General features: G+C 37.2%; 3 protein-coding genes and 1 long non-coding RNA gene across 6 annotated transcripts; 2 read left to right on the top strand and 2 right to left on the bottom strand.

Annotated features, from left to right (window-relative positions):
• Positions 1-138: 138 nt before the first annotated feature.
• On the bottom strand, positions 139-10,033 carry LOC137958355 (uncharacterized). Of its 2 annotated transcripts, XM_068805322.1 has the most exons (13): positions 9,567-10,030; positions 8,128-8,201; positions 7,657-7,740; positions 7,391-7,471; positions 6,392-6,472; positions 6,038-6,130; positions 2,233-2,412; positions 1,996-2,063; positions 1,862-1,913; positions 1,262-1,315; positions 1,049-1,138; positions 794-860; positions 139-627 (listed from the first exon to the last, which is right to left on the bottom strand). In XM_068805322.1, exons 1-13 carry the CDS (start codon positions 9,703-9,705, stop codon positions 536-538), a joined length of 1,155 nt encoding a protein of 384 aa, XP_068661423.1. In that variant the 5' UTR covers positions 9,706-10,030; the 3' UTR covers positions 139-535. The 2 variants fall into 2 exon arrangements, with proteins under 2 accessions (XP_068661423.1, XP_068661424.1); XM_068805323.1 differs by lacking the exon at positions 1,049-1,138 and having other exon boundaries at positions 9,567-10,033.
• A 360-nt stretch (positions 10,034-10,393) lies between these two features.
• LOC137958354 (protein ALTERED PHOSPHATE STARVATION RESPONSE 1-like) lies at positions 10,394-16,359 on the bottom strand. 2 transcript variants are annotated; one of them, XM_068805320.1, is made up of 6 exons: positions 16,226-16,359; positions 13,509-14,656; positions 13,039-13,113; positions 12,594-12,808; positions 11,538-11,761; positions 10,394-11,442 (listed from the first exon to the last, which is right to left on the bottom strand). In XM_068805320.1, the coding sequence occupies exons 2-6, from the start codon at positions 14,650-14,652 to the stop codon at positions 10,767-10,769; spliced, it is 2,334 nt and encodes a 777-aa protein (XP_068661421.1). In that variant the 5' UTR covers positions 14,653-14,656; positions 16,226-16,359; the 3' UTR covers positions 10,394-10,766. The 2 variants fall into 2 exon arrangements, with proteins under 2 accessions (XP_068661421.1, XP_068661422.1); XM_068805321.1 differs by having other exon boundaries at positions 16,207-16,359.
• A 1,192-nt stretch (positions 16,360-17,551) lies between these two features.
• Positions 17,552-18,720, top strand: LOC137960527 (uncharacterized). The gene is made up of 2 exons (XR_011114181.1): positions 17,552-17,709; positions 18,429-18,720. It is a non-coding gene; the product is annotated as an uncharacterized lncRNA (long non-coding RNA).
• Positions 18,721-22,070: 3,350 nt separating this feature from the next.
• Positions 22,071-25,348, top strand: LOC137958519 (vacuolar lysine transporter YPQ1). Its single transcript, XM_068805576.1, has 13 exons — positions 22,071-22,300; positions 22,539-22,581; positions 22,844-22,870; positions 22,986-23,090; positions 23,257-23,447; positions 23,597-23,756; positions 23,850-23,957; positions 24,159-24,278; positions 24,576-24,596; positions 24,697-24,755; positions 24,887-24,977; positions 25,100-25,221; positions 25,327-25,348. Exons 1-12 carry the CDS (start codon positions 22,071-22,073, stop codon positions 25,175-25,177), a joined length of 1,233 nt encoding a protein of 410 aa, XP_068661677.1. The 3' UTR covers positions 25,178-25,221; positions 25,327-25,348.
• The last annotated feature ends 40 nt before the right edge of the window (positions 25,349-25,388 follow it).

Below are 25,388 nucleotides of genomic sequence, written 5' to 3' on the forward strand. Positions count from 1 at the left end.
ATACAACAGCAGTTGAAGACTCTGGTTGATCAAGTAGGATTTCTATTTCTCCTTGTCCTAAAATACTCTTAACCGAATAACAGGTAAGCAACATTTAAGATTCTAGTTTTCCTAGAATTGCTAATCTCATTTAAAAAATTAAATATCATTGTTCACCTTCATAAAATATTCATGTGGAAAGGAAAATTTACCTCAAGACCAAACACATAGCAACTTTTAGAATAATTCTTGTACGTTGGGCATGTATTTTGTGCACTTTAAACACTAATCGTGGAGTAGAGGAGTAAATAATCTGTTGTTCTTTTAGAACTGAAAATGAAACCAACTTCCACCACATAAATATCAACTTTGTAATGGATATACAAAAAAAAATACTCTGGATGGTGGACGCTTCATCAATGAGGAAGCCCTTTTTTAGACGGACAATCAACTTGATGTCAAGCTGTGAACTGCAAAATCCCAAAATGGATTGGTTTCTCGAGAAAAACAGCAATCTCACAGCAGGCAGAGTGAGCGTGGATTATTCAGAACAAGATTATGTGTATTTTCCCAATTCCATCTTCTTCTTGATTGCACGGTGACCATGATACAGTAATGCATCAACGATACCGGATACAGTGAAGACACCTGCAGAAGAATCAAAATGTGCAAGCCGAAAAGGAAATCATGAACTTTGATTTATTGGCATATTCCTAGAGTGCCCTTTACGTGCTATGTACTCTCTGTTGAATCTCTCTTACCGGATTGGCTAACAAGTAAAATCAAACTGAAAGGGACAAGAAAGTAGTTTTACCTCCTATAATTGCACATATATTAGTCAAGAAATGCAACAATGACACGTTTTCCTCCGTGAAGATTACCTGCAGCATTGTCTTATAACATTAACATAGAGACCCAAACACTACAGAGAAGATTTTCATTCCCAAAACCAGACAAGCATGGAGCATCTTCAAACTTAAAATTTTAAAATATAATAAATTTCAGAAATAGAAAACAAATAAAAAAAAGTTGCATGTGCCTTTCACTAAGCCAGTTTATAAATCCCCACCTTTATGGGAGAGAAATCATAAAAGAAGAAAATGCCAGGAAGAGGATGTGGATAGCCATCTGCCTCTCTGAAATGCTCAGTCACAGAAAACTACAACAAAATGGTGGCTGTTATGTATGGGTCCAAGCCACTTTCCATAGAAATGAAGCTTTGAATGATATACTTAAGCAAAACTGCAACATTTTTTAACGAAAAGTATTAAAACAAATATACCTGATTAGAGTGGATTTTGCGACCCCTGATGTCCGTGTAGATTGTGGGCACCACCTACAAAATGTCAACGGTCACCAATTACAATGGCATCAGCTATTCTCAACCCCTTACAACATATAAGCTAAAGGTACCAAACAAATTACAAACAAGATATACTTAGGTTTTTTGTTACTGTTGAACAACAGATATGAAAGAGTCTTACATGGCTCTCACAATAAGAAGTTTTACAGAGCCAGAATTATTATGGAAAAAGGTCTCACAAAAGAGTTTCAATTAAAAGGTATTTTAGTTATGTTAGTCTTCTATTTATGTTCAGTTGTTTAATTATGTTATGACTCATCTTTAAGTGATAGACTTTGGGTGTAATTGGGACAATAATAGTTTAATTTTAATCGGACTCTACTACTTTCCTCTATTATAAATAGGGGCTCATGTACTCAGATTAAAACAAGTTAGTGTAGAAACAAAAGATCATCAGATTACTTTCATAAGCCAATATTTTGATAATAAAAGGTTCCATTGATCATGTCAATATAGATTACACTATTCCAGATATGCATCTTTTACTAATATTTTCAATGCAAAAGTTTAAATGCTGACCTTGATGAAATATTGATACATTCCAGCTGCAGCCGGTTGGTTCCACTGTACTCTGAGAATTAATCATATTACCAGATCAAAACATGTCAGGTCATACCAATACTGGGTTGGTAGTTAAAAGAATATCATCATACCCGTCGAGTGGATTGATAACACCTGGGAACTCATCCCCAAAAGAGAGCTTGTTAATTTTGTGGCTTATCTGTTTGCATAAAAATGATAATTGGATTATGTGCTGAACTATAAATCATGTAAATCCAAAAATCACATACTATCCAATGAAAGAAAGAAAAGCTTATATAAAGCATTCCTTTCCAATTTACAAGCTGCCTAACAAGTCAACAAAGAAGAACTAGCTGCCTACTACATACATTATATGTCTCTGATGAAAGGGCCAGCAAGTCTTGCACAAGGAAGCTTGACTGATGAAAGCCTTTCCCAGGAGCGAAATGAAAATTGCCAGCAACTTTACTGACTTCTAAGAACCCGTGGACATTACATCCTTCACCTGCTTCTTCTTTGATCTTTTGGATAAAGCCCTCTCTCTTGCACTGAAATGAGGTACAACCATAAAAGTCCACAAGAGTATAGATAAGAAAAGCAAGGAAATCAAATATTCAAACAATGAAGCAATCAACAATAGCAACCTATCCAAAATTGGATTCAATTTTGTCATCATTTAGACATTTAAACACTGATTTGGCTGAAGTGGATATTTAGGTTGTCTTTTCTTTACAAGGTAAAATGCCTTCACAGAACCAATCAGTTACCAGATGACCTTTAAACAACTAATGAGCTATATTGGTACACCAAAAGTTTAAAATTCTTCTTCTGACAGGATTTTTCATTTTGTTTCCCATTCCATTTCCAACCATACTTGAGACCTGCCCCAGAAAAAGTTTGCAACACAGAATCCCATAGTAAGAGCAATCCATAATAAATTTCCTCCCACTGTAGCATGCATAACTTTGGTAGGAAGTTTGGTCCATTAGTGTTCAATCAATCCAGACACAGTACAAGGCTATGAAGAAAAAGAACTGATCAAGTAGAATTGGCCCTCGACCATAAACAAGAGACCTTCTTTGACATTATGGACACAGTCAGGACACTGACTGGATAGAAGGGTGGAGAAGAACACGCAGCTACACCGCCAAAAGGACTGGGGCTTCCTAATCTGCATATGCATGTCCAGAAAATTCAAAAGACTTTCCAATGATCCAACAAACATTTTCACTGAAGTTGCCCCATAGGCACTTAAAATTTTCAAGAAACACCTTCCTTTCTTTGAGCAGTGTATTAGTAATCTTTTTCTGCTATGTCATTATTAAGATGAATACAAAGACAGTATACTTCTTCAATGTATAACAAGAAGGCTCATGGAATTTTAGCTCTAAGAAGCATTAATTCCCCCTTTCTGGACATGAGAAATCCTTCACTAAGTCTTTGTTTTCTATTTTTCAGCTTTATTCTTAAATGAGAAACTGATTTTTTCTGCAGTTTCACCACATAAAATGAATTCAAGTTGTTGGAAATGTTGATGATTCCAACTATGAAAAACTATAATTCTGACTGAAGTCATAATCCATATATTGAAATTTGCCCAGGAACTTTAGCAGACAAGAGATAATAATTCAGATTGTTAGTAGGTTTTCATTTTGTTCTTACATTTTTATTTCTATCGGACTGAATTGCAGTTTTTTTTTTCAAAGGTAAGTTGCAGTCTTAACAAGTGGTAAGAAAATAAAGCTTTGAAGGAAAAAACCGGCCACTTGTCAGGCTACCTATTAGAAGACCAACATGTTTACACACTGTTAAGTTGGGTCCAAGACCCATCCCAAAATGACTAGCCACCTTAGGAAGCCTCTTTCTCAACTAATAAACTCAAGATATTTGTACTCACTAATCCATGTGGGACTATTCTGTAACACTCCCCTTCACGTGTAGACCCTTTTTTTGTGGTTCTACAAGTGGATAATTTAAGAGTAGGTAGTTTTAGGTGTAGTCCCTCTTTTGTGGCTCTACAATTAGGTGCAGGCCCACATATGAGTACCTGCTCTGATAGCATGTTAAGTTGGGTCCAAGGCCCATCCCAAAATGACTAACCACCTTAGGAAACTTCTTTCTCAGCTAATAAACTCAAGATATTTGTACTCACTAATCCATGTGGGACTATTCCTTAACACACACAATTTGATCATAAGCAACAACATAATACCTCAATGCTTTCCCAACGTCTGTCATCGTGCCTTATGCTAAGATTATCACTGTTTAAGTTATGTAAGTTCTGTCAATGGGGAGCTTATTTATATGTCCAAGGGTATTTATGTCTTAGTAGTTAAATCACTCAAGACATACTGGAGGTAAGGGTAATATAGTCGCTTTTGTATCTATATATTTGTGAGAGAAAAAAGAAGGGAGAGAAATCAAGATTATTGACGTAATCTCTTCCCGAATTTCTTGTCGCTTGCTCTCTCCGTTCATCTTTTCTCTACTTCAAATATGTCTATATTTTCTCAATTTTCATGGTATCCAATAAAACTTTTCTTTCTTTTACTCTCTCTTCCTCCTATACCTGCACAGACTTGAAACTAAGAAGTTGATTTTTTGTTCTATGACTGGTGCAAATCAATTGTCTGTCTTCTTCTCTTGTTCCATAACCAATAGGATAACGGTGTGACTGGTGTGACGGGAGTTTTACATCCTGTATGAAACTGTACAGCCCCAAAGTGGATAAAAGATACTGTGCTACCCTGCCTTACTCCAAATTTCAACTATCACAGAAACTGGTTTGTCCAGAAGTTGTCCTTTTTGGAGTAATCTAGTGCTATGCACTGTTTTTTAAGTATTATCAAAAGATATAGAGGTTATCTCAGAATTTATTATATCCCTGAGTATATGTGTGGATCAAAGGAGTGTTGTATGCTATGTTTCAGTTGTGCATCATACAAATTCGGAAGATTGGCTGTCTTCAGTGTGGTTTTTAACCTCTGTGCAGTTACTGGTATGCTGTTTTTGTTGATACATGTGTGTGTGTGTGTAGAAGGATATATAAAAATAAGTATTACCATTAGGTGTTTGGGGAAGTGATTATTCTACCACTTCAGTCTAATAAATATGGTGACCAGGAAAACCAGATAGGTCAAATTACAATGGTTAAACTAAGTAGTAAATGATCTGATAGATTGGTTAACAGACACAGGTTTACCTTGTGCTAAACCAGCAGAGACACCCATGGACGTGAATGTTAGTTTACATCATGAACAAAGTCATTACTCAAGGACAAGACACAGAACCATCGGCTAGTTGATAAGTTAATCCATGCTACTAAACTTGATATTGCCAATATAGTATGCGTAATGAGTCAGTTTAGGAAAACTCCTACACAAACTAATTTAGATGTTGTGCAAAGAAATTTAATTTCTTTGAAAAAGACAAGGACCTCTATGTAAACATCAAAATCATCTTAATAATACTGGTTTCTCAGATATTAATTGTGCTGGAATAAGGATGGATCGGCAGTCTACTAGTGGTTATTGCACCATCCTAAGTGGTACCTTGTTACATGGAAGAGTAAAAACAAGCAGTGGTGTCAAGGTCAAGTAATGCCACATTATTCAGGTAGTGATGAGTGGAAAGTTGTTCTCAATAAAAATAAAAATAAATATGTGATAAGTGGAAAGATTATTAACTCCATATGTGTGTTCTAGAGATCAACTGGGTGACTTTTGCACTAAAGCCTTGAGTAAGAAACAGTTTGATATTTTTTTCTAACTAGCTAGGGCTATTTGATATTTATGTTCCTGCTCGATAGGGGCTTATTTGTATTTACAGAGGTATTTTTATCTTGGTAGTTAAAACATAATCTAGATTGATGTCAGGGGTAATATAGTCTTTTTTTGCATCTAGATTAGTTAGAACCCAAAGAAGTGAGAGAGGTCCAGATTATTGACCTAATCCCTTCTCTATTCAAATATTTCAACAGTTTCTCAATTTTCATTCATTTGAAAATTGCAAATATCCAGAATCCAGGAAACACCAACACCATTATATCATTTGATAAACATATAGATAATGTCTGCAAATATGAATGCCAAATCTATGAGTTCGTCCATTAAAATAAAATAAATTCATAGGTTATCTATCCAGTCAACTACTAAAACCTAGATATACACCTACCTGGTCAATCATATCAGGATTTGTCAGTCCCCACCCTTTCTTTCGGTAAGCATCCCGAACATCTTCACATGAATTACAACAATGGTCATCTGACTGCAGGAAAAATGAGGGCCTCATAAGATTTTCAACAGAAACAGATAACTGAGAGGCGTTTGTAGCAACTACCCTGAAGGAAGAAGCATTTTAGCCAAAAACTTATGGAGAACCTTAAATATGAACAAGGAAAATCTCATATGACTGACACAGATTTCTTCTTCTCTATGAGCCATTACTGAAGTTATTAAAGCAACTATCCAAATAAATAGGAGATAAAACTGTATCCATCTATAAAGTTTCTAAACAGTAGGTGCTTACCGCTTCAGCACCAAAACAAGAGCCACAGTAAGTCTCATTATGATCAAGGCGTCCACCATGTCTTTGTAATGGTTTGTCGATCTAAAAGAAAGCATGCAAGCTGTGAAAATCCAACTCAAAGACAAACTACTTGAGGTGCAGGAAAAAAAATGAGGATATTGAAACAAAAGAAGCAAAAATAAAGACCATGAACTGGATTCTTTCTCTTTTTTTAAGACAAATAAATGGGACACTATTCCTACAAGAACATTGCTAACTACACTGCTACCTGCAAGTAAAATATTTTATTCGCATTGTGTGTGACATTTCATTGGCTGAATGTCACATCAAAGGAGTAGAAATAGGAGAAAAATATTGGTGAAAAAAAAAAGAGGAGAGAACATTTTGCCAGTGAACATTGACACAACACGTACAACATTTTGATTGTCGAGGTGCAAATGTCATTTTCATTACAATCTGCACCAGCACTTCAAGATAAAGACAAACCAAGACACACCCTGGTTTCTAAGCACCTAAGGTACTTGGTTTTTTAGTCAAAAATAAATTACAAAATAACATAGTAAAGAATCATGTGCAAGCTCCACTTTAGCACCGAATGAATATTGAAGGCTTGAATATTTGAGAGCAAAAACTCAATATTTCCTTTCACCTGGGTGGATACTCACAAAAAAAGGTAAAAAAAAAAAAAAAAAAACAATTTCATTAGTAGGCCAAAAGGCCAAAAGAACAACCAAAAAGTTTGGGGGGGTCGATCAGAACAACGAGCGATTGGTGATCAATATCTTCCTTGGCCAGTTTATCAACTAGACCATTAGTGCATCTGCTAATATGGGTTGATAATATTATTCTCATTCAAAAAATGGTGTTCATTAAGAATATCCGATTAGTAATACAGACAAGGGAAAAAAATATCACAAACAATGAGGACAAAATAATTCTTAGTTAACTTATAAACATAATCTAAGTTGATGTAAATCCACAGGTAAGAAAAAAGCAAACCTTGGGAGCTCCAATTCCATCTGCCCTTGACTCGATGATGTTACCAAGGTGATCTAATCTTTTCTTCACTATATCATGTCTCTGCAAACAGAAAACGAATAGACAGGTACGCTAATTAAATAGTTACAAGTGAAACTTTGAAGGTAAATGTAAAGCTAAATTTTACCAACTCAAGGTCAAGATTCTGTTAATACAAATGTTGCGATGGTTTTAAAAAGTTCAATTAGGACAAAGGAATTGAAAAAAATTGCACATGTAGAACATACAATGTCATAGTGCTGCTCCCCGCTGATATCCATGGTGTCAACACTTAGAAGCGAACATGCCAGGGCTGGAAAAGTAATATCAAACTGCAGAGCCATAAAAAAAATTAACCAAAATGTTGAATCGCCACTTATGCACTTAAGAAAGACAAGAGAGAGAGAGAGAGAGAGAGAGAGAGAGAGAGAGAGATCCTTGCAACCCTTCAATAAATAAAGCATCTATCTAGAGAAACACGAGTACACTGAATGACTATTAAAGATGGCTACAAACGAATCAAAGAACATAGCCAAAATTTCAGTTCAGGCAGAACAAGAAAATAGGATGTATGCTATAATTTTGATTTCTAGCCTGCATCAAGACAACAATGCCACGTGGTGAACTTGTGGTATTAGTGGACAAGAGAAATGTACTATGGAAGGATATTACAAGTTTAAAAGAAAACCATAGGTCCCAGTCCACAGTCTCTTTCTTACATTAACTCGAAGATGATCTCCTCTAGAAGTATCCACTGTCAGCTTAGTCTCAGTAGCGGCATTAAGATAAAGCCCTACAGAAACAGAGCAAAATCCATGTCATAAATAGACCACATAAGACAAACAGCTTTTTGAAGTTGAAGCCCATAAAGTGCAAAACAAGAAACAGTGATGGATCAAAAAAATAAGATCAGCATACAGATACTACTATAATTTTAGAATAGATGAAAAATAATCATTTGCGGATAGATCAAAAGAATTGTTCTTCATAATCTCCTCCATTTTGCTACATCATATGCTTGACTCCATGCCATGTTGGCCTTTTATTCTCTCCTCATTACTTCCATCCATTTCAATTTCAAATCCTTCTCTATTTTTTAAGTACTTCAACTGACATAATAAATAACCAAAAATAAATAAATAAGTAAATAAATAAATAAGGAAAGCAGCGGATAGAATAAACCATAAGGGTTCATAATTGGAGAAATTTCAGTTCTTTGTGATAGATTCATGATGCAAGTAATTAAAGGATTTCTTTTATGCCATTTACTCAAGCCCTAGGAATTTTCCTTTTTTTTTCATGCTATTTATTCAAGTCCCAGCAGCAGAGATTCATGAATGTAATATAGTTAAACCTGTGGTTAGAACTTCTATGAAATCTAACATCAATATATTCCTGAATATCTATTTGAAAACATCTAGATACTCTTTGATATCTTCAAATAAATTTTGCCTTAAACTCAGTCATAATATTTCCCAAATCCAGCGTGAATTGGTACATCTACTACAATGCCACGATTCAAACATTAATAAACTTGAACTAGCCACAGAATCGGTTCAGACTCCAATGAGATGTGGCTCACTATAGCCAGTCAAACTCACATTTGGCAGGTCAAAACAGCATTCCCACTTTCCGGACCACAATTAACAAGCCAAATCAAGACAGACAAAAATGCACTACAATACCATGCTACGAAGGACAAATCCTCCTGCTCCTGACGTGAACGAAAAGAAGTTTGTACAAGAAGTAGATATGAAGAAAAAAACTCACAAAAAACAACAACACAATCAACAGCAGCACTAAACAACCACCGATATATCCACTGTAATACTTTCTAAACCTTTGAAAAATAATCGGATCCACTTCATTTCAGCGTTCATTTCAAAAATACTAGAAGGAAGCAAATAAGTCCTTAAATCTCAGAACAAAATACAAAAGACAAAAAACCATTGCCTCAAAATTCAAAGATGCAACTGGCAAATTACAAAATATAACAAAACAAAACAAAGACGTCTTAAAAGAATTCATAACATAACAATGCTTCCTAGGAAAAGAAACGATCGAGTTCTTTAAGCATCATAGCCACAAATGAATAACGACACATTCCAAGTATATAATAAAAAAGAAAGAAGGAAAGGAGAGGAACGGAGGAACTCACTGAATTCGGAGATGAAGAGAAATAGCATAACGATCGACGACAAGACCGTGATCAGGCCGCCAGAGAGTGTTCTACTGTAAAAATCCTCATTCACCTTCGGATATGCATCGAGATTCCTGAGCTTATTGAGAATCTCCATCTCCTAACAAAATAGAAAATTTACCAGTATATATTTTTCCACGGAGATTACAATCCTAGAGAAGTATGAGAGACATAGGGTTTTCTAACAGTGCGCCATTTTCATGCTCCGGAACCTCGACGTCAATTGCTTCCGTCTGCCCCGAAGCACGAAATACGATATTCCCTCGTCTTTGTGACTCTTCTCCTGGATTCTGAATATTAAATAGGCGTGAACGACCAGGGTTCGTGTGGTCATTATGAGAGGAAAGCCAGAGTTTTTTCGGGATTGCAGCTCTGGCGAGAAAACAACAGTTTTTTTATCATAAGTTCTCTTTTCTTCAGTTTTATTGTATTTATGCCTTCTCAGTTTTTTTTTTGTTTTTTTATGAAGAATCTCATTAATTTTACCAGGTGAAAATTCTCTTATAACAAAGATTAAAAATATTGATTATAAAAAAGACATTATCTCATGCATCCGATCAATGACCATCTCATTCGTCCAATTAACAATTATTTCAACCGTCCGATCAATAACTATGATCAGTTGTATATTTTGTACTAAATGACTTTTTGTATTGGATCAGATACAGAATCAATTGTATATATATATATATATATATATATATTTGATTTGATAGGAAAGAAAATATCCTGTGAATAAAATAAAATCATAAGAGAATAGCAGAAAGAAAAAAGCACAGCATGGCTAATAATAATCATGCAGATTATGTTATTCAATACTAATGGGGGGAGGCAGTTTATAATCATGTCTCCAGTATCTCAATCTGTACAATGTTTCATTACTTACTGAACAAACTCACTAGCCAATCTGGCTTACAATCACCATCATCTCTACAAATCATCCCATAACATTCCACAACTTCCTACGTCTCCAATTCACCTCTTAAAGAGTACTTATTTATGGTTTTCCTCACCATTGTATGAAGAAGCTTACGTCCCAAACGGTTTTATTCTTCCAAAATTTACAACAGAAGGGGCAACAATCTCCCATTGAAGCCTTAATCGTTCCTTTATCCTTCCAGAACTATTAACAGTGTAGTGACTGATTCAAATGAGAAATTATGTTTGCATCCTTACACCACCTTCATAGTACTTCTTGGCCTCCTTAATGGATTCCTGTAGTTCTACATACTGCTTGACTGAAGCATCTGCAAAATTGTTAAATCTATCAAAGAAACCAATTAAACTTGATTTCAAGCTTTCAAAACCTGAGTTCCAATCCATAGGAGCTTCATTTCTCATCGTATCAGAAGCTGCTTCACTAGTTTGTTCCGCTTTCCATGAAAGACTTGAGGTTAAATTCTTCTGCTGGGCCTTCTCTTGCCGTGGCAAGTAACGCGTCGTGACCGTTAATAATGTTTTTACTCCCTCCACAACTTCTTTGGAGGGTAACTGCTCAAACATCTTTAACCAGTCACCGCAAGTGACATATATAGGTGGGGCTAAAGCCCTGCGAGGACAGAACTCAATGCTCCGTCTTCTTGATTTTTGTTTCAGAGGAAAAACACACTTCAAAAGCCAGCCATTTATGGCTTGCAAGTAAGCTTTTTGTGCAGAAACCCATTTCGTGAAGCTCGAACACAGAGAATTCAACTCTTTTTCAAGAAGCACAGTCGCCTGCCTATGAGATTCCGAGTGTAGTGAAAATTTGGAGTTGCCATTGTTATAAGCTGTTGAAATGATGTCAAGTTGAAGCTTGTGAGTCTCCAGCATCATCTCCCACATTCGTTTAAACCTGGAATTAGTACAGACGATGTATTATACTGTTCCATTTTTCATTTCCGTTTGAATATATGAAGCACAAGTAAAAAGGGAAAGACAAAAGCATACCCTTCAATTAATTCCTCAAGCTGTGGCTGGAGTTCAGTGTCCCTTACTTCCTCAATTGTCTTAGATATTGAATCAATCCTCTGAATTGCAACTCGAATTCTTGAGTGCAGATCCTTGACAGCAGCACGGGTTCTGTCAATCCTCATGGGACTTTCTCCTTTTGAGTCTTGCTGTCTTAGAATTCTACACTTCATATCATATTCCCTTCTAATGATCCCACTCGCCTTCAAATCAAAACGAAATATTTGGAGTGTTAGAATCTAAACTGACACTTTAAAATCAACATTTATAACTCCCACTGGACAATCTGCACAATCCTCAGAACTACTTCAGAAAAATTTACGCTAGCAAGTAATCCGAGATTGAGATCTATGGCACCAACAGTACGGGACAGGCATACAAAAGTTTCTAACGGTCAAGACAACTTTTTTTTTTTTTATTTGTTTTTAAGTAGGGGGAGATAATAGGACAATTTTTTTTCTCGAGGGGTTATATGTACACCCATGATACACCACTCATTCATAAGATGTGAACCATGACATCTCACTAGGAGACCTAAATAAAACTATTGATTTGATGCCTAGATTCATTGGAAGGATAAATCTGCCCAATTGCAGGAATTGCTAATAAACCCTTCCAACTTGGTGACTACACCAAGCAAGATTTACATGCAGCCAGCAGCTCATTTCTCCTAGGTCTAGTAAAAAAACTTTCAACCAGTATGATGGATTGTCTAGTCATTCTACAAGGTATTCTAGGGATGTAGTCCTGAAGAATTCCTATGCAATAACTGTAGCTTTATAAAAAAAAAGTGCTTCCTTTTCCAGTTTCTATATCTTTTTGACATTAGGCATTGTCCATACGTAATATAATATATGGAGTTGAGCTTTATAAATGAAGTACTTCTTTTCCAGTTCCTAATTTTCTTTTTTACAACTTCTCCTCCTATTTATATATATACGATTTAAAGATAAAAAAATCCTAATCCATTGCATCCAACAGCAAATCATTTTCCATGAGGAAAGTAAAGAACACAATTTCTAGAGCAGAAATTACCTTAACTTCGTCATAAAGTTTTCTCTCCCATGCGTAGAGCCTATCTAAGGTTGAGGCATGACTGCCAGAATTCATGCAAAAACTGTTGAAGAGGCTACTGCTACTATCCAGTATTTCATCCTTTGATGCTGAACCAAGAGGATTCCTTGAAGATGAAGACCTTGATGACGTTGATCTATGCCAAGTTAAATACTTGAGTCCATCTGGCGGAGGCTCTACATTTTTCATACGGGAAGGGACAAAAAATCAAACACAAATTTAAAACCTTGGGAAAGCTTGTCTATGTGACTTGGACAAGTTCATAAAATAACTTGACATACTAGAATAGTATCACCCAGCCTACTCATTTCTGACAATGTCATAATATTAGAGGAATTATTAACAATTCAGGTCAGATGGACTTGATATACTTCTACAGAACAGACCCGGATAAAATTTAACATACCATGAGGAGCTTCTTCTGTGGCTTCCATACAAGTAATACAAGCTGAGAATAGTACAGATGCCCTTGACCTCCGAACTGCGTAAAAAAAAGTGTCTGTGAGTCCGATTAGAGATGAAGCATCTAAGAACAGATATAACTACTAAAACTGATGTTTTAATCTGCACCACAGTCTGGCCAAAGCCTGGAGCCAGATGCATGACCTTTGGACCAGTGCACCTTTGAAGGAATTATCAGAGCCAGATTATTTTCATACATAAATTGTGGAAAACCAGGTCATAACCCAGTTCAAACACCAAAGAGAACCTTTTTGGGCCAACTAACCTGTCTTGCTTTTTTTACATTGTAAAAAGTAAAAATAATAAAATAATGCATCTACGAAAAGAGCACCAAAGAAGTACCCACAACCATTTACACATGAGCTAAAAAAGGAGTGCCAGCATTCTACATGAAAAAATATACCTGCAACTAACCTTTATTTGCAGGAAACAATGGACGGAAATGCAACTTATTCGCCTCCAGCATCCTTGGGACTTCTTTTCCAGACTCTGAGACTTTAATGAAAAGGTATTCAATTTCTTTAATGCTTGACAAGAAATCCTTTGATGCAGTTTTATTTTCTGAATTCAACTCCCTCTGAGGCTCTATCTTTCCATCAGTAGGAGTTGGGCCCAGAGGAGTGCTTTTTACTGGCGTCAAATCAGGTGTTTCCCTTTCATCTGCTTCATCCATATCATCTTTTAGCTTATTCTTTTTCCCATTGATATAATTCACGTTTCTTTCTATATTTTTGGCTGGCGGAGTCCGAGGAGATGAACTAGGCGAATAGGAATCCAAGATGTCAGTGCGCCTCTCATAACTCTGAACTAAAGGAACTGAAGAAGGGTCATCAAAGTCATCCTCAGAGTCTGAATACTCTTCGACTCTTTTGGTAAAATTACCCTTTTCTCCTTCATCTTCTAGATCAGGGATACCCTCTGCTTTTCTAATTCTCCTAAGCTCATCAGCATAATCCAAACCTTGGTTTAATCCTGCCCCGTCTTGAAAAGAGATTTGATGATCAAGGGGGTGAGCAAGACCAAAGAAGTCCCATGGTGGGGCTTCTGGGGATGGAGACGGAGCATCAAAAGATGAAGCTTCCAATGGCACCTGAGATTTATGGTTTTTTGGAGGCCCCTTAGATGATTTGATCGTACCAGTCACTGAAATAGGTGGTCTCTCTTCAATTGTGGCTGAGGAGGTCCCTCCAGCTTTCATATAACTCACATGGAATCGGCTGGAGTAGGGAGGTGAAGGAGTTGGTGAAAGGGCCTCTGGTGGGTCTACATGTTGCGATAATGAAGGGGATGAATACGAGAATTGGGAGAGAGATTTTTCAGTTAAAGCTAATGGCTCAGGTGTTGCAGATGTAGAAGTGTACAAGGAAGATTCTACAGGGGCTTCTGGTTCGACAAACTTTCTCAGTGCAGTTCCAGTGTTCCTTAAAGATTCAAGATATGTAACGTGAGCTGTAGCTAGAGAGCATCTTCCATCTAAGGCCTGTCTAACAAAGCGCTTTCTTTCCCGACAGAGCACAAGAGCCTTGTCATCTTCCAGTTTAGAGGTAGAGATTCCCATTTATCTGAACCAAGAAATAAGAAGGAAAAACAAAAACACTGACTTTTCAATACCAGAAAACATTAAGTTCCCAATAAATCTGTTCAAACAATGATTTCATGGCTAAGAAAGAAAACTTGTTCTATAGGATGAACTTGTTGATCATCATAAAGAAGAAAAGAAGAAAAGAAAATCCAAGCTCAATGAGATTAGTTCAAGAACCGAGATGGAAAAAGTGCTAAACACTCAAAGCTCAAAGAAAGAAGAATAGAACTCAATAAACTGAGTTCAGTAACCATTTCCAAGGAATGCCTGAAGATCACGAAGCCTGCATGTACGACAATCACACAAGTTTTTGGCTCAATTTCGTTTTTGTTTTAAAATAGATGACAGACTAAAAAAAAAAATTAAAAAAAAAAAAAGTAAAACTTTCTAAAATGCATGGAAGAACTTGGTGGCACTTTATCATTGATTTCCACGGTTTGTGAATAAGAACAGCTACAAATCTTTGGCTGCTAGGTTTGTACTCTGCCAGTTCATCTTCATTTTAACTTCGTGATAAAACTAAAAACATGTCGTATGATAGATGGTCAAGCAATCTGTTTCACAAAACTAAAAGTGACAAACAAAAAGCTGCCTCATCCTCACTTCAGACACAACAAGAAACATAAGATACTTGAAGATATTTGTCCAAGACTACAACGATAGCTCAAATGCAAAATCACTAAAATCAACCTCGTGTTTTCACTGGCAATAGTAACTCACTCACGACCAAGGAAAGTGATCAAAAGTACCAACTTTTTTCCACATGAACAAGTAAAGAGAAAGAGAACACCTTCGTGAGGATCGTATTGAACTTCACAAAAAGCACCATCAAAACCCCAGTATTTAAGGTGGGCTTTCCCTGGGCGCTACTCTTCTCTGCCCAGCCTCCGGTGAAAGTAAAGCAAAAATTTCCCAACAAAACCGGTAAAAGGAAAAACGAAATAAAACAGGAAAAATAACATTAAAACAACCAAAAATCGTCAACTTCGATCGAAATTTTCAAATTTCATGAAAGCAGAAAGAAATTCCAAACCATGCAATAAGAGAGAATGTGGAGGAAGGCTTCTTCCATGAGAGAGACCTCAAATTGAGTATCATAGTCCCAGTAAAGAACACTATATTGGCGACAAGAACAAGAAATCTAGAAAAATAACGGGACTAAAAGGTCCAATTTTGTCGAACGACAGTTGATCAACACCGAAACCAATGACATGAAAGCAGAAAAATCCGCGCAAAAGAATTGTAGCAAAATAGAACAGAGAACTAGATGAGTAGTTAATAAGTAGAACACATGTTAAATTCAGATAAATCTGCAACGGAGAAATCCTATCGGATAAACAACAGAATTAAATGAAAGACTACTGCAAAAACTCTCATCAAACCAAATACGACAAACGATCTACTGATAAATTGAACTCGAGAAAACTTGCACAAGTAATCCAAATCTCTAAAAAGAGACCGCTTGACAAACCAAATTCGACAAACATAAACTGCTATCGAAATCTCTAAAAGAGACTGTTGCACACATACTTCGATATCGTCGGCTTACCAGGAATTGAAAGAATCAGCGGCCGTTACAGAGCAAGAAAATTATGACCCATAACCTGCCGGTGGATTTGGTAAAAAAGACCCATACGGGAGAATCATGACAGATCGAGGACACATGAACCGAATCACCATGGCTTTCATGCAGACTGGTGAACAAAAGGCATCGGAAGTTCTAAGATGGAACGAGAGAGACAGAAGAGTGACGGGTCCCACATTCATAAAAAATAAAACATTTATTAAGAAACAAAAAAAAAAACAGGTTGACGTTAGTGGGAAAGGTCCATTCTATGGATCGGTGAAAATGATAATTTTATCTTCTTTACCAATTTTGCCCTTCAAAACTTTATAATGGAAAATAAACTTTTCTAGGTGTAGTCAAAATAGACAGACCACAACAAAGAGACTTGACGTAATAGAATTAGAAACAAGTGTTGGGGGTATTAAGGGAAACATAAGTTTGGCGTCAAGAAAATAATGGAGTGGTCGATTCATGCATTCATGCCGAAACGCAGCCAGCCAAAAGACACCACTAGGAATTCTGCCTTTTCATAGACGGGTTGCGTGGCTTCGTGTTAGCTGGCCCCACTTGGCTTTCCTAAAGACGACTCTTTAGTCATTGCTCGTGATAATTAATTGAATTGAATGACATTTTTAAGGACCGTTTTTTTATTATTTCTAAAAAAAAAAAAAAAATCTCCAGTGGATACTTTTTTCTTTTCCTTTTCGCAGCCACAGCTTTTTGGTTTTCTGTAGATGAATAATGTGATAAACTAGTTTTTATATTACAAAACCCTCAGCTTTTCCATTGAAAAGAGTGCTTTTCTTCGTCCAAAAGAAAACCAAGGTCTCCAAATGGAATCTCGATCCCCTTTTCCGGCTTAGTTTAAATGGAAGCTTGTTCATCGTATGGACCCCATCGGTGACACGAATTTTGAGAAATCGCTCAGCCATCGGCTTTATCTTTAATAGCCCAGCGGCCGAGGTCCGATGAGTAGGATCATTGGAATCCAGTGAAGAGGGCCCCATGTAAAAATGCTTTCAGCCAAATTCGGGAATGGGAATCTGGATTCAGAGCTTAGTTGCATACTTGCATGGCCCGCATGGGCACATGAAAAAAGTCGTACAGCTTTGATCGGTTTAGGGGATGAGGTGGTGCTTTTGGCCTTTTCCCTAAATCAGCTTTTGTTAAGCATTTGTATTGAAAGGTGGAATATTCGTGACTAACTATGTACTCATGATTCATGAACCTTCATTATCATATAGACCTAAACGGAACATATCCGGTGCGCGTTTTCATGGATTTGTCACCACTCGGATTTGGGCCGGATCCTGGCTCAGCCAAAACTGAAGACGGCTCGTTCGTGTTTTCTGTTTTCCCGCCAAATATTTGATCTACGCTGCTCTTCCGGATACGAATAGGGACATTAGGGCTTTTGATTTTGCTCTTCGAGCTCCCTTTCCCGGCGAGCTTGCTGGATAACTTAGGTACCTACCTCTATTCATTTACTGCTTTTCTCGATTCGTGGTCATTGTTCATTTTTGTTGCAAGCCTCATTCCATGGTTGGTGATTCTTTCCCTTCACGTTCTTTGCTAGGCATTATGGTAAAGTAATGTCATGATTAATGATGCTTCTGTATGAGTGATTTGAAACAGTTGTCGGTATTTTCTCTCGCCTGACATTGGGTATTTCGAGATATAATGGTGGCCTTGTTACTATTATGGAATCTTAAAATTGGATTCGAAGGATTTCTTGAACTGGGATTTGGAGTTGGGGAATCTTTATGTCTATTTTCTTAAAGAAAGATTTCTGCAACCAAGAGATTGAGTTTGGTATCTGTATTGTTATCTGTACTAGACACCCGTGGATGGATATGAAATTATGATATACATGAAGATGATTGATGCGCGGAGATGGCTGGTTCAAATTCTGCGCTCAAGCTCTTGCCCATCCTGGAGTTGCTTCTTGCATTCTGTTTTACATTTTACTAATAATCTGGGATATTAGTGCATGGAGATAGTTTTTATCATAAAACTGGAATTCGAGCTGGCTATTTTTCTTCTGTAGAACTGCATGAGTTTTAGTATGCCTCAAATTACCTGCAATCATGAAATCGTTCTTAAAACAAAAATGTCTGAAGCGAACTGATGTAAAATTTTTAATTTTTTCTGATGTTCCTCATTGTATTATTTTGATGATTTTCAGGACTGTAGGTCATTGGAAATTTTCTCCTTCAGAGTATAACAATGAAGGGGGCAAATCGTTTATACTCCACCCCATTATATACCGCTAGATCAAACAGATCTAGAACCTGAGATGGTCCCCAAGCAGCAGCACTTCCTCTCATCAGCAAGTCGGCCATGATCCAACTTAGTAGTCCTCAGGAATCTGTGCCTGCTGTGATGATATGCAAAGCTTTATGCTTTTCTATTCCTTGTTAACCTTCAGTTCTGATGGGTTTTTGTCATAAATGAACTGCCTATTTTTTCATCAGTAACTTTACTCTCTTCTTTGTCTGCTATGATATACTCTGTAGTTGCTCATCAGAGTCATAAATGCTTCAATATTTCAGAACGTGAATTTGAAGAACTCATTTATGAAATCCAAACAAAAGAAATCTGATTTCTGATACTGGTGGGTCTGCTAGGGGCTCAGTAAGTAAACCTGTGGGTGCCTGTCTAAGTTCTTGTTTCCTTGTTCATTTTTTCTACTCAATTGCTTGATTTAGTGAGTGACTTTGCCCGGAGTCCTTGATTACCCCTTGATAGTGATCTACAGCAGTAGTTGTTTAACATCTTTTCTTCTAATTCTTACTATTCTGTAGGCTGTATTGGTCTTTTTTGCCCGTGTCCTTTTTGGAAAGAATGCAGAATTTTTGGGTGCAGAGTCTTGGACGGGCCCATGTATGACACATTTTTATTTTATGGGATCCTGTCAATGGTCTCTGCTGTATGTTAATGGACGGCCTTCTTTTGGGGTTACCTGGATCTGTTGTTGCCTACTATGCTTGTGGTTATCGGAAATCACTGAGAACTAAATACAATCTGCTGGTATCATCTTACTTGTACTTGTTCTTCTCGGAAGACTTTACCGTTAAATTACTTCTGTCAGGGTTGGGAATTGGGGGATTATCTTACCTCTCAGGACTTCGGGGGCTGGATCTTGTCTGAGTTATTGTTACTGTTGTGAAAACTCGACAAATCAATCATCATGCCCTTGTTTGCTCTCTGTTCATTATGAACCCTCATTTTTGCTCGCTTTCTATCTATTCTTTTTTTTAGGGTGGCAATCTTTTCGCTTGTTGCAATTGCTAGCATGTCTCCATTGGCTTCAGAGCCTAGTGGTGGGTCATAAGAACTCCATCATTCTACTCGTCAAGTTGCTTATTGCTAAATGATGGAACTAAACCACTACCAACCTCAGCTTTAGAAGGGTTGGTACTTTGTTTCCCATAAAAACGAATGAGAAAAGATAAATTCTGGGCAATTTCAACTTAGTATACTTTTATGTCAATTCATAAGTTTATTTATTTGAATCTCCTTTGATTGCTGATGGGGACTTAACCACTCAGGGAGATCCGTGAAAAGTCAGGGAATTCAGCTCATTCTGATCTTAAAATCTCTGTGGTGGCTCCTCCAGTTCAGACCACGGAAACTCTTCCCAATTAATTGCTGTTATTTCCTAAAGGCTACCTATACGTCAATCTAGGAATTATGGTTTGTAGCATTTGCTGGACTGTCATTTGTGTTGGAGTCCAAATTCTCTCATCTTTAATGTGAGGAATAGATATATCTTTGGATTTTGAAACAGGCCATATGGTCTCGTTTATATGAAATTACAAAGGTTCTAATATCATACCCGATAACTAAGAAGTGGTAAGGGGCCAACCATGTCTGACCTTTAGCAGTCACTTTTTTATCAGCCCATCCAAAGGTTATCTTCCTTTTAACAATTAGCATACTGGCCTGAGTCCAGTGTCCACCATCGATTGTCCCTGCCCCAAGATAGGATAACATGATATAAAGACTACAGGAACATCACTGCATACGCCTTTTCCATTGTTTTTTAAAAGAAGAAAACGAAACACAGCTGCACTGCACAGGCTTACAGGCTATGGAGTAAAAGAGCAAGCAGTGTGAAAGGACCGTTTTCGTGGACCGGGTTCCGCTAGCTCAGCAGCACCAACAAAAAAAAAGGGTTCAAAGATAACGATACTGACCCAAAAACTCTTTTTGGATCGTAGACGACCAATCGATTGGAGGCATTAATTATTCGCAGACGTGGCGATTGGCTGTTACTTTTCCTCCCGCATGCGGCGCCTGGACTGCGTCCTCCCTCGTGATGCAAACGTGGCGCACCCTTAGGTCCGCTTCAAGTTCCAGCGCAGCAGCCTGAGACCTGCCAAAGCATGTTCTTTCTGCACTTCATAGCAGAGACTTCAGTATTTTTATCTCGTCCCCTTCTCGTCTGTCTATTTTTCCTCCGAGAAAGAAACGTTTTCCTTCTCGCTGGGCTTGCAGGCACTGCACTTCGTGTTTTCTTGGAAGGATTCTTGAGGAACTGGGTGGATACATGTATAAAGCACTTAATGTTTCTTCCATTGAATCAAACAGAAAATCATCCATCTCTATTCTGATCTTTTCTTGTTGGTGTCGCAGTGCACCGGATTTCATGTTTCTTTGATGGAATCTTGAGAAATTGCGTATATAAATTAGTGGATCAGTTTTGGCTTTCAACAACATAGAGGGATTATCGGATTCGTAGTAGGTCGATCGGTGCGTCCGTGATAGGAAAGTTTGGAAGGTGGAGGGCGTGACGTTCCAACGAGTCCTTTCAGGGGAGGATAACTGGGATTTTGCTGGTCGCGCTCTTGAGCAAGTGTTCAGCCACTGCTTTTTCTTCATTTCTACTTTCTTCGTCTAACTGTCAGTGGACGAAATCGGTTCGAGAGGTTTCACTGGTTGTTTTGGCGTTATCCTCTTGCATTAACAAGGTTTTCTACTCTTCTCCTATTTCCTTTTCTCTTTTTCTTTGTATTTGAACCCAGGCGCCTGGCAGCCAGCTTTCTGTGTGTCGTTTTACCCAGAAACTAGTTTCTTCATGATAGCCTGGCAGGATAAATGAGGTGTGTCAAAGATTCTAGATGATATTCCCAAGTTTGAGATTTTCATTTTGACTACGTCCAGCATTTGTCAAAGTTTAACGCAAATATTCCGTTTACAAGTCCGTGTCCATATATTTACACTTTTTTAGTTATTCATTGTGTAGTTTGTTCATCCAGTATGTCTGTCACCGTTGGTAGTAACGCGGGATGTTGTCTATCAATTCTGGGTTTCAGCTTTCTCTCCACATAAACCAGTAAGTGAAAAGATTCCAGTTTGTAGATATGCTCTTATTTCGTTTCATTTCAGTTGTCTTTGTGTCGTCAAAGTCGGTTGGAACTTTGATGATGGATGAGCCTCGTTGTGATCAACCCAAAACCCTAAATGAGAATCTCGTTGTGAAGTTTCTGGTTTTATTTTTGTTTTTTTAGCAGAGTAAAGTCTCCTTCTTCCCGATCGCAAAACGAGTATACTTGGACACAAGTTTCGATATCTTGTCCGTGTCCTTCCTACCCTACATTTCTTGAAGCTTTTAATCTATACATTTGTCCTCTGCAATACTATATCTTCAAATCTTATGAGATGCCACATTACCCTGTTAAAGAGAAAAAGTAACATGCCACGCTATTCAGTTTTTTTGTCCTCTACTGGTTTATGTTCTAGTGCTTAGGGTTTCTGCTAGCCGCATGACATAAAAGGAAGTTTGATTTTATCTTTTCAGCTTGTCAATTGAGAGTTTCATGTCATGGGGCTCTTTGGAGGATCTTCGCCTGTTTGTCCAAGAAACTGCTCGAAATGGGCTCGAGTGGTCATGAAATATTGTCTTTGTAATGTCAAAGATGGAGCATCCTTAACACTGGGAATGATCAGTGTTCTTAGTTGGGGTGTGGCTGAGGTTCCTCAAATTATTACGACCTACAAGGAGAAGTCTACTGTGGGTCTTTCACTTGCTTTTCTGGTGACATGGATAATCGGGTAACTACTCCTACATACATGAATAGTTAAAACTGAGATCTATATAACCAATGTGTGCATGCTGCTAATCATTTCCTAATAATAAAAGATCATTTGCATCTATAGCCAAGTTGAGGAATAATCTGCGAGGACTATTAGATGTTTGATGCATTGTATTATAGTTTTTTAAGACTGTAAATTAAATGGTTCTTTATTTTTGGGTTTTCTGACTACTTGAGGTTGACATGTTATGATGCAGAGATTTTTTCAATCTTTTTGGTTGTCTACTAGAGCCAGCGACTGTAAGTTTTTTCTGTTCTTTTTTTTTTTTTACCCAGTTTGTTCTTATCTACCATAAAGCGGAGATTCGGTAGTAATTAGGCTATGCAATGAAGCATATCTGCTTGACTGGATCACCTAGGCCATATCTTATGGCCGTGAATTTTCCATGTTATAAATGTTACAAGCAAGTCTGCATTAGGATTTCTTTAGTATGATGCATCACTTCCAGTTTAACATAAAGCTTCAATAAGAATTAACAGATTTCCAATTTATTTTGTGCAGTTGCCAACACAATATTACATGGCAACGGTAAAGTTATCAATCTCTATTCCTTTTTTCTTCTTGTTTTAGAAACTGACTTGTTCTCTGATAATATCTTGTGATAAAATGGTTGCATGATTCAGTTTTTCTACTTTATATGCAGTTGTATACAGCAACTACTGCTGTTCTAACAGGGCAGACAATATACTATAGTCACATCTATCATCGACTCAAAGCTAACAAAATAGGAACTCTATCTCATCATAAGGTCTGGTTACTTATAGTTTTTTAAGTAAAGCAGTTTATTGGTGTCAAGTTCTTTCTTTACCATGGGCCTAGTAAAAGAACAACCAAAAGATTAGTTTCTTCTTTACTTGCAATTAGTATTGGAAATCCAGAAAAAAAGTATTCTAGTGATAACCTTTGTAATGCAGGATGATGAGGCAGCAAAGAGCCAGAAAAGTGAGAATTTCATGGGGGAGAAACGGCGACAATTCAAAGCTGATGGTAGTCAAGTAAATGAGCCTACTACTGCAAATGAAAATCACCAGCCTAGTTTGCCAATTCCCGTAGGTTCACCATTGGCTCCTCGTTATGGGTCTACTGGGAGAGACTTATATTACATGTAATCTTCTATATTGCTGATTTTCCAGTGCTCAGTCATGTGGTGGAATTTGAAATAAAGTTATGAATTAAATGTTTAAAAATCCATGATCCAAATATGAGTTTTATCTTTCCGGGCTTTCGTGCCTTTACTGAATTTGAATTGGACAGGTCGGCAAGATCTCTATCACGGAGTCATACACCTACAGCAGGATCATATTTAGGATGCTCGCATGAGACAAGGAGGACACTTGCTTCCTCCTTGGAGGAGCCATTACTTGGTGCTTTTCATTCTGCACCTCCTTCAAATAACAAAAGCATGCTTTGTATAGTAAGCTCACAACTATAGAGACAATCGATTAGTCTTCTAATTTCATGAGATATTTATATTTATATCTGATTTTGCCTTTCCTCGGCTTGACAGGTTTCTGGTATGATATTTTTCCTCCGTTGCTTTGATGTCTCACCCACTGCAGATTTGAGAAGGCCAGAGAAAGGAACTGTCATTTATCTAGGGCGGAAGCTTTTGCAGGTAATAAATTAGTCTGTTACTTCTGCTACTGAGATCAGATAAACATGCCTAGTTGGTCACTGTTCAAGTGGCCTTGCTTTTGTGAGGAAGTAGATGAACTGGTTCCCGTACTTTTAGAACTTGTAAATAAGAATTTTCAATTGACCTCTCAACAAATTTGTTTGTTTGTTTTCTAATGGATTCTTTTGCTATTCTGTCTAGAGCAATGTAGTGGCATCATTAACACAAGAAGGACATACAAGTAGTGCTATTGGAACCTATCTAGGTTGGGCCATGGCTGGAATCTACATGGGCGGGCGGCTCCCTCAAATATGTCTGAATGTGAGTTTTTTTTTTTTAAAATAGTCGATGTGAGTCAACTACTGCAAATTGAATAGTACTAAGTTTTTGGTTATGCTTTTAATAGCTTGATGGCATTTCCTGGGTTTTTTATGCGTCTTTGAGATTGATTTGCATCTGTAGATGTGGTTTTTTTCCCCAATAGTACCTTTGGTGTCTTTTCTAATTGTAGGGAAAAACAGTTGTTCTCTAATTACTTATTAACCATATCTCATAAGTGTAAACTCTTAATTAAAAATAAAAATAAAAATTTAACATGGGTATTGAATCATTATGCAGATCAAAAGGGGAAACGTTGAGGTAATCTTTCTTCATTCCATACTCCAGTGTTTTTCGTCAAAATTGTATTTGAATGCTTGGTTCATTTATTATTTGATATCATCTATTTACTCTCATGCAGGGTCTTAACCCATTCATGTTCATCTTTGCACTAGTTGGCAACACCACATATGTGGCAAGGTACTTTGTTCACTTTGCCACAGGCCTTTTTTTCAGAATACAGGGGAAAAAAAAAAACAGAGTAAAACACACGTGTGTTTGAACAGAAAAAGCTGTATTTATGATCTTTAATTTTTTTTAATGTCATGCAGCATACTTGTAAACAGTCTGGAGTGGTCTAAGATCAGACCAAATCTACCATGGTTGGTGGATGCAGGAGGATGTGTTATTCTGGACTGTTTTGTATCCTTGCTTTCCTTATATTCAACACAGGCAGTGTCTTGAAATTTTCGGGTGGTGGTTCCAGCTGCAATTCCTAAACATTTTTTTTGTTGCGCTTTGCAAGTCTTTAACATATTTGTCAGATACTTCTTCAGTTTGCTTACTTTTGTTATGTAAAGCCCAAAAATTCTGAAGGCAGACGCAGCAATCAGCAAGTATAACAGCGTACTGGGGAGAACAGATCATCTGGAGGAGTTTTCTTCTGGTATCTTCTTACTCTGTTCTTGTTTTATGAATGGGTCGAAGATAATATTTTGATTTTCATTGATTTGAGGGACTTGATGTTTTGAGATACTTTTTGCTGTTTCAGGGTTTTACCTTTTAGATTTGAGGCAAATTTCCCATGGTCAAATTCATCGAAAGAGTTTCCAT

Source organism: Aristolochia californica, unplaced genomic scaffold (assembly GCF_029961685.1).
Source record: "Aristolochia californica isolate CCGP_79_NKW_82.1479 unplaced genomic scaffold, dmAriCali1.0.hap1 SCAF_3, whole genome shotgun sequence".
NCBI classification, from domain to species: domain Eukaryota; kingdom Viridiplantae; phylum Streptophyta; class Magnoliopsida; order Piperales; family Aristolochiaceae; genus Aristolochia; species Aristolochia californica.

Coding starts and splice junctions, on each gene's coding strand:
- LOC137958354 (XM_068805320.1), bottom strand. CDS start 14,652: ATGGGAATCTCTACCTCTAAACTGGAAGATGACAAGGCTCTTGTGCTC. Junction 12,809..13,038: donor CACAGAAGAAGCTCCTCATG/GTATGTTAAATT, acceptor TGAAAAATGTAG/AGCCTCCGCCAGATGGACTC. Junction 11,762..12,593: donor AACTTTATGACGAAGTTAAG/GTAATTTCTGCT, acceptor TTTGATTTGAAG/GCGAGTGGGATCATTAGAAG.
- LOC137958355 (XM_068805322.1), bottom strand. CDS start 9,705: ATGGAGATTCTCAATAAGCTCAGGAATCTCGATGCATATCCGAAGGTG. Junction 7,472..7,656: donor GGGAGCAGCACTATGACATT/GTATGTTCTACA, acceptor TTCTGTTTGCAG/AGACATGATATAGTGAAGAA. Junction 2,064..2,232: donor TTTCATCAGAGACATATAAT/GTATGTAGTAGG, acceptor TTATGCAAACAG/ATAAGCCACAAAATTAACAA.
- LOC137958519 (XM_068805576.1), top strand. CDS start 22,071: ATGGGGCTCTTTGGAGGATCTTCGCCTGTTTGTCCAAGAAACTGCTCG. Junction 22,301..22,538: donor CTGGTGACATGGATAATCGG/GTAACTACTCCT, acceptor GTTATGATGCAG/AGATTTTTTCAATCTTTTTG. Junction 23,091..23,256: donor GAACTCTATCTCATCATAAG/GTCTGGTTACTT, acceptor TTTGTAATGCAG/GATGATGAGGCAGCAAAGAG.